Below are 8,257 nucleotides of genomic sequence, written 5' to 3'. Positions count from 1 at the left end.
AAAAAAAAAAAAAAAAAAGTCACATTCCTCGTACTATTATAATTATTAAAAAATTGTGAATATAGTTAATATAATTTAAAACTTAATTTTATTATGTCGTCTGGATCATATTATAAAATTTTAAAGGTAGATTTATGAATTCATAATTTGATGTACACGTGTAAATAAAATTACTCCAATTTAAAATGATAAAATAAAATCTTTATTGTCGAATATTCTAGCTTCATCTCTCCTCTAGGCTATATCAACCCTACAAAATTTGAACTTGGAAAATACCAAAAAGAATTTAAAAAAATAAAGAAAAAGAAAAAATAAAATAAAATGAATCCCCAAAATTGCCCGCCAAATTCCTTCACTGCTCACAGCCCTAACACAAACAAGCTCAACACAAGCCCAACCATGGCCGCCGCCGCCGCCTTCAACCTCTCTCCGCCGCTCACAATCTGGATCGGAAACAAGCAGTTCCCAACCGTCGCATTTTTGGTCACAATCTCGGCGGTTCCATCGAAAACACAGGCCTCCACGTTCTGATCCTGCATCTGAAAATATATGTTAAACGCATACGAAATTCTGCCTCGCCGGTCCAATTGACCGCACGATCCTCCGGCTGTCAAGGCCGTACAGTCGGAGTAACCGCAAGCGTAATCCACTTCCTTCGCAGTTGGCTCCAAATTCTTCAAAGTCTGCCTCAAAACGCACCATTTTCGCTCCATATACTGCACTCCCTTCGCCGCCACCAGCATTTTGTCGTTTCCTTTCCCCGATAAATCCATTGGAAATTTAGGTTTTCCATCGAATTGAAAAATCCCCCAATGGCGCTCGAAAAAACCTGGCAAAACGCTTTTTGCGTTCTCGTCCAAAAGCCCGAACAAGTACACCTCGAAGCTCTCCTTCGGCCTCATTGGAGTTCCTTCGCCAGAGGCCAATTTCTCGAACAAGCCGTCGTAGAATCGTTTCGCCAGAGTTACATTCGCAAATACGTTGGCGTCCGTCGGCCAACCGACTTCTCCGATGACGATTTTCAGGTTGGGGAAGCCGACTTTCTTCAAGGACCAAATCAGCGTGTCGTAATTGGCATCGAAGACGTTGGTGTAGGATTTGCCATTGTCATTGTTGGACTGTCCGCTGCCGCCGAAGAAGGCGTAATCGATGGGGAAATTAGGGTTTTGGTAAAGACTGAGGAAAGGGTAAATGTTGACCATGAAAGGGGCATCGTGACGGTCGAGGAAGCGGACTATCTCCTTCATGATACTGTAAATGTCTGGCCGGAATTGGCCGTCGGACGGTAGATTAGACTTGGCTTCGTAGACGTCAGCGTTGAGGGCAGTGGTGACCTTGATTTTTTTGCTATGGCCGGCTTCGTCGAGAGCTTTCTGTACGTTTTGCATCGCCGGAAACGTGACGTTCACAAAGGATCCATTGTAAGCCGTCAAGAAAGCTTCATTTCCCACAGACACATACCTGCACTTTTACCACACATTCTTACATTTCTTTTCTCATATTTTTCCAATAAACATTTTATTTTTTTTAATCCAATTATAGTTTATATATTTTTTAATAAAATTTATAATTTATCATTATATTTTCCAGATATTTTAGTTTTTACTCTTATAAATTTTTAAAATATATTTAAATTTCTCTTTTATTGTATAAAAATTATTATTCTTCAAATATATATACCTACTATTTTAATTTTGTATTAAATTTTTTTAAAATTAATTAAATAATTATAATTTTCATATCTTATAAATACATGTTTAAATATTTATTTATTTATTTATTTAGAGACTTAACTTTCTATTTTTCAATACCATTTTTATTAAATTAATATTACTATATAAAAAGTGAGAGAGGACGGAAATATAATTTTATCTCAGGTTTTTTTAGTTATCGAACAGAAATCTCTTATATTTAAGAGTTTTTTCGGGTTAAATTGTGATATCACTAAAAAAATGTTTAGAATAAGAGGAAGGAACCTGATATCGACGCCGCCATCGTACATATGAACGGTAACATTATCTTTAACCCAATTCTTAGCTTCGTTGTAGCTTTCAGCAAATTTCTTAAGGCGATCATTAGGAATGCCAATAATGGTTTCAATTTTAGAACCAGCCAGCGATGATACAGTCCAAGTGTCGGAATCGAAGAGCTTCACTTTTTTAATTCCATTATCCTTCAGCAGGTTCACCACAATGCTCGGTTTCAGAGGGTGCGATGCCAATGTTCCCCAGTTCACGCCGATTCCTCCCTCTGCAACGCCAGCCGCCATCGCCGCCACGGTAATCACAGCGGCCCACGCGGTGGGGACGATCGTTGCTCCGCCCATAGGGTCAATCTCTTGTAATGGGTGAGAGTGAAAATGGATGCTTTTTGGGAGTTGGGTTGTGATTAATTTGGGGAATGATTTGGATTATATATAGAGAAAGCTGTGATTTCAGGGTTGTATTGGAAGATGAAAGGGTCAAAATGAACAGAGTTCCTCCTCTTTAGGGGGACACAAGAACATGAACTTGGTTCTTGTTTAAACTGATTAAACCATTTCTCTCCCTGTCCATGAAAAACATCTTTAATTTTTCCAAAAAAAAAAAAAAAAAAAACAGACAAACTATAATCAGGGAGATGGACTGTCTCTACTAGATTTGATTTGGTCGTTCTGATCTTGTAAGGACAAGTAATGCATTGAAGATTAATCAACTTTGTTTTTTATTTTTTTTTTGAAGTTGGTAGATCAAATTTTTACTCCATTATAAGCTCATTATAAGCTCAAATTTAGAGTAAAATCTCATCTCACAAGCTTATAGTTTTCGTAATCGGGGTTAGTTTATTAACATTTAACTAGGATGAAAGTTGGATTTGTGCTGAATATAGGGTACAAACGGTGAAGATGACGTCTCAACATAATAGAGACTACTATACTCAATAAAAACCGTCGTACTTGTAACTAATTGTGTAAGGCCACCTAGACACAATGCAAAGATTAGACCCCATGTCTCATTATTTAGAATAAAATCTTTTACGCTTTTGTCCGAATTCAGTACTTAAATCAAACTCAAACCTTAGAGCCGCTCTTTGAAGAAGATTACCAAGCCTAAAACTGAGTATCTAATCATATATATTTTTTGTTACTACCATTTGTTGTTATAATCCTCCACCTCTTCACCTCATGTATTGTAAAAATGAAAGAAAACGAATAGACATTTAGAAGCGATTGTAGAAAAGACATTGTAATGTAGCACATAAACCCTGCTGGGATCAAGCAAGTTTTGTTTTTGAAAGATACTAATAAGAAAAGACACATGCAAGTATTTATGCAACAGCGACAATTACATTCCCATTAAAGTGATCAATTTGCAACTGTTTATCAAATATTATACAAATCAAGGTGAAGCGGAAACAAAAACAATGAAAAAAAAATCAATAAATAACCATAATGGAAAAGAGATCCCACAAAACTGATATACAAAAGGCTTCTCTAAGCATCCAATCCTGCACCTAATATGATTGTGTTGCTTGAATAGACCTAGCATTGGCTTGTGAAGGAAAACTACAAAAAGCAAACAGGAAACTTGAAATAAATGAACTGGTCTGCAGATTTTACAACTCTACACCTCCTTGTGCCATCTATTCCCCCTTCCCATCAATAAATAAACCAGGGCAGGGTAGTATATTTCCATGGCCAATTATTCAAGGATCCAAGAATATGATGTTATTGACATTGTCATCGTCCCCGTTGTTGATCTTTCCAGGCGCCGATAAAAAGAACATGATGTTTGAATGATCTTTTGACTTACATCAGCGGAAGATATGTACCGCCATGCCCTTTCCTAAGAACAAGAGGTCCGGCGTTCTCAGGTACCTTATCAAGCGCTTTTGTGCAAGCATTGATAACATCCATAAAACCAGTGGCAAGTTGAGCTAGTTGCAAACGGAGCCTCAAATCCCGAGTCCTTTTCAACAAGCATCTAAATGATCTTCCCAAATATTTTGCCCACTCTGCAGGCAGCCCTCCCCCAGTCAGCCAGACGGAGAACTGGGACTGGTCCCCACGGGCAGCGACTTCGGACCTATAAAATCTTGCAATGTCGCCTAACATTGAAGGATGGAGTGGAAGCACAGTGACAAATTCAGCCACAAAGTCTTCTAAAATATCTGGCTTAAGCATCTGATTCCAAATGACTAAAGCCCACTCGCTTGGCTGGTCGAGATCATAAGCTTCAGCAACAATTAGTGCCTCCTGGAATCTTGATTGGTCGACGAGAGCTCTTCTGGCATTGGTTTCTGTCTGGAAGAGCCATTTAAAGTCGGGCATCCTAATCTGAAGGGACACTAGAGAGGCCTGAGCACAGGATCTGCGAGTTTTGTTGCCTGCATCAATGGAAGAATAAACTTCAGCAGCTTTAATGTAGTATAGCATGGCATCTAAAAGGTCTTCGTTCTGGTCCTTGTCATAGCGGCGGAACCACATCTCACAAGACTGCTCTGCCTGTGTCTCCAAAAGGGCCGCTGTTTCATGCTTCATGTCAAAATGGCTGTAAACCTGTATGCATGATGTAAATCACCAAATTAAACACGAGAGATGTTGCTCTGAGGTTAATTTCCATCGAAGTATACATCAAAGCAAGTACTTCAGGAATTTTCCGCTGCCTAAGATTTACGAAAAGAAAACTAGTACCGTAGTCCACTCGGATCATGCATATCTTAGAAAAAGAGAATGGAGGATAAAAAGATAAACAAGGAACACTAAGTTCACAGGAATAATTTGTATAGCAAACCTTGGGTTAGACATTATGAAAGCAAATCTTTGGTCATTTAATCTTGAATAATACTAATACTCCATCAAATGTTAACACATGCTGATATTTCTGCTAACTATCTAAATAAATAACAAAAGTAACTTGATCCAGAAGGACAATAAAACAAAAATATAGCATACGGAGTTGACAAAAATAATTTCAGAACCATAACAAAGGGTAATGTTGATAAAATAAGATAACTAAGGCTATGTTGGACTAGTGAGATGAAATAAATGATAAAATAGCCAACCATTCAAAACCATAACATCTTAGCATAATATCAGCCCAAATGTTGATGTCCTTGATAAGTTGCAAGCATATGCTAAGCATGCGATATAAAATAATTCCTACCAAGCCAACGGAAGATCTAATTGAATATGACATCTTATGAATTTATTGTAATTGTCAAGAATATGACACATTGGATATCGTGAACAAGTCTACAAACCTTAGCAAATGCATCAAGATCATTGGGGATTAAATGCTTAAGGGATGTAAGAACAGCGATCCGAAAGCCCCTGACAGCCTCAGCACTCCCTGTGCTTGTACTTATAGCAGCCGAAAACTTTTGAAGAAGAAATTCTAGTTGATTGTTCTCGATAAGAATGCCAAGAATAAAACTAAGGGCGTAGAAGTTTCCTACTCCAGTGATCAGACGAGCTAAACATGGAAAATCACCCTCAGCCACATAAGCCTCAACTCTTGTGGCAGCAAGAGCCACGAGAACATCAACCCCATCGAGGCAAGCTGATGATTTGTAGAAGTGGTGAGACAAAATTAAAAGTTCAACCTAAAACAGAACATTTTTTAGAAGTCAGAAAACTTGAGTCAAAATTCTTAAGAATAAGAAATCAACTTATTAAATGGAACAATCTCAATCCTCAAACCATCTATATAAACATCTCGACGTTTGATGGAATGAGAAAGAACAACACAGCTTATAACACTTAACTGAATAAAACTTGCACAATTCCTACTGTGTATATGAAAGAAAATGAAACAAAATGAAAGAAAATGAAAGAAAATAAAATTCCAGTTTCCATCACTTCCAGAGGTTTATTTCTTAAACAATATTACCCCAAGGAATCACACTAAGAAGGCGAAATCTTTTATCCCAAACAGCAGTCCATAATAGAATAATATAGAAATGATTATAACTCACAGTTTATCCACGTATTACTAATCACTAACAGTATCATAACTCCAAAAAAAAAAAAAAATCCACATTTTCTTCTCATGTTTTCTATTTTCACTCGAGACCCATTTCTTTCATAATGTACAAACCTACGCGACATAATGGAAAAATGTATGTCATAGTCACAGTAGTACCTCACAGGCATGTGGTATCTCTTGTCCAGTGATAACTAAACGCATCAAGGCATGCCCAATCTCTGGTTCAGAAGGACAAAGTTCTGACCACTTCAAGAAATCAGAGAATCTCCATAGTAGAGGAGCAGGTCCTTCATCTTTCTGGGAATCCATATAACCTCCACGATGTGCAGCCAGCAAGCCCTAATTTTTTGAAAATCATAAGAGGTCAGTTTAGATTAAGAACTGATACTTACCCCATGGGTTCATTCAAACTAAGGAAAATTATCCAGATTCATGCAAAATATCTTTAAATACAATCGATCAAATAAAGACTGAAACCAAAGCAAGTTTGATATTAAGCTTTGGAGATAATTCAACTGAATCAAAATTCATAATTCTGGAGATCTACTAGGCACTCAGTTGGGAAAACAACCTTGAGAAAAGATTCTGCAAGAATTTGAGCAATACTAGCAGCAGGCATAGAGTGAGTCTGCACAAGGAAATTTGCCTCCTCAAATGACTCTTGTGCCTTGAGAGAGAGCAGCTGTAATAGTTCAATTGGCTGTTTGTTATATGCCTCTGAAAATGGAAGTCCCAAGACATTTGCTGCTTTTACGACCGCAATAACTCTTCTACAAAGCCCACGTCCACCACCTTCAGCAAAAACTGTTGCTAAAGTCTCCAAAACCTGTACATATGAACATGCGGATCATGCACATCAAGCAAAATAAGAACAGGAGTTATCATTGGATGGCAATAAATTCAGAAGAGTGAGAGAGTGAGAGAGACAGGATTGACAGAAACCTGCAATGGGTTGAGATACTGATCAACTTGAATACCAGATGAAAGAATAACTGAACATAAATCCCCATCAAGCATGGACATTGGAACCTCGCAATTGGAGGTTGATATAGCTGCGAGCTTAAAAGAAGCATCCACAAGAAGGAATTCTGAAGGCACTTGCTCAGGAGATAGCTTTTGTTGAAGCTGCTTGGCAGCCGTAATTTGTCCAAACTCTAGCAATGAAAGAATGGCTCTTTCCACCTCTGCAGGCCCAATCCTTTCTTCCCACCCTGAAAATGATGTATCCATTTTTAAGTTCTCATCTTGCATGTGCAAGTCATTTTTAAAATTGGAAGAAATATATCCATCTTCAGAGTTAGTGTTCATGTCTGCAGAGTCTGCTAATGGCCGTCGTAGTAACATGGAACCTTTTGTCCTCCTTTTTGCCTTTGTATTCCCCCCTCCTGCAGTTGAAAGACCAGCATCTAATACTTGACTTTTATGGTGAGTCTGGCTGTTTTCTCTGACCTCATGTTTATCCATATTTTTATTCGTCATTGTACTTATATGTTTATCCATTTTTGATATCATACTTGCAGTCAAGTCGATAATACTTGAGCTATTCCTAGATTTACATTCCCGGATGGAGCCACTAATGTTCAGGTCCCGTTCATTTTTCAGTTCAGCTTCTGACTCTACAGCCAGCAGCCAAACCTTGGTCTCAATTTCTCGTAGAAGATTCAATGGATAAACCCTAATAAATTGGATCAACCAAGTCAGTGACAATAATTTTAAATGCAAAATAATAAAGCATATGTTAAAATTTAAGACAAGTTTCTTACGGATAGGACACGGTAAACATCCCGCTTAACCATTGCAAGGAAAGTAATAATAGTTCATGAAGCTCCTTGGCTGGAAGATCTTTCTCCACAGCTTCTGCATGTTTGAGGAAAAACAATCCAGCCTACGAACAGAAGATAGCAATTGTCAGTAGATTGTTCACAAGTCAAAAAATCTAATTCGAATATCAAGCAGATACCACACTTCCAGTTCCACATACCTGTAAAGCAGGAAAGGAATATCTGATGAAGAGTGCCTGGCAGTGACCCCACAATGCAACTCGCTCTTCTTGAACATCCCATAAGAACTCCTTCCACTCTGCTACCATAGATTCAGCCTAAACAAGGAGAGAACCATTAGCGAAATAATAACACCTTTTCTTTTACTTTTTACAATACCACCACTACACCCCCCCCCCCCCCCCCCCCCCCCCCCCCCCCCCCCCCCCCCCCCCCCCCCCCCCCCCCCCCCCCCCCCCCCCCCCCCCCCCCCCCCCCCCCCCCCCCCCCCCCCCCCCCCCCCCCCCCCCC

At 38.9% G+C, this 8,257-nt stretch overlaps 3 protein-coding genes across 5 annotated transcripts in view; 1 reads left to right on the top strand and 2 right to left on the bottom strand.

The window, feature by feature from the left end:
• LOC111463369 (protein SLOW GREEN 1, chloroplastic) overlaps nucleotides 1-8,257 on the top strand; it is a 20,527-nt gene that overhangs the window by 4,356 nt on the left and 7,914 nt on the right. The window lies entirely within an intron of this gene.
• LOC111463370 (glucan endo-1,3-beta-glucosidase 8-like) lies at nucleotides 216-2,529 on the bottom strand. Its single transcript, XM_023107284.1, has 2 exons — nucleotides 1,977-2,529; nucleotides 216-1,461 (listed from the first exon to the last, which is right to left on the bottom strand). Exons 1-2 carry the CDS (start codon nucleotides 2,324-2,326, stop codon nucleotides 360-362), a joined length of 1,452 nt encoding a protein of 483 aa, XP_022963052.1. The 5' UTR covers nucleotides 2,327-2,529; the 3' UTR covers nucleotides 216-359.
• Nucleotides 3,304-8,257, bottom strand: part of LOC111463367 — a 23,033-nt gene continuing 18,079 nt past the window's right edge. For both annotated transcript variants that reach the window (XM_023107279.1, XM_023107278.1), the window contains exons 20-26: nucleotides 7,948-8,064; nucleotides 7,730-7,851; nucleotides 6,909-7,641; nucleotides 6,538-6,792; nucleotides 6,123-6,305; nucleotides 5,242-5,583; nucleotides 3,304-4,537 (exon numbers count right to left, since the gene is read on the bottom strand). In XM_023107279.1, the coding sequence (XP_022963047.1) occupies nucleotides 3,788-4,537; nucleotides 5,242-5,583; nucleotides 6,123-6,305; nucleotides 6,538-6,792; nucleotides 6,909-7,641; nucleotides 7,730-7,851; nucleotides 7,948-8,064 (2,502 nt within the window). In that variant the 3' untranslated portion in view covers nucleotides 3,304-3,787. The remainder of the gene's footprint in view (nucleotides 4,538-5,241; nucleotides 5,584-6,122; nucleotides 6,306-6,537; nucleotides 6,793-6,908; nucleotides 7,642-7,729; nucleotides 7,852-7,947; nucleotides 8,065-8,257) is intronic.

Source organism: Cucurbita moschata, unplaced genomic scaffold, assembly GCF_002738365.1.
Source record: "Cucurbita moschata cultivar Rifu unplaced genomic scaffold, Cmos_1.0 Cmo_Scf00028, whole genome shotgun sequence".
Taxonomy (NCBI): Eukaryota; Viridiplantae; Streptophyta; class Magnoliopsida; order Cucurbitales; family Cucurbitaceae; genus Cucurbita; species Cucurbita moschata.
The sequence above is the reverse complement of the archived record's forward strand: the minus strand, read 5'-3'. Positions and strand labels throughout refer to the sequence as shown.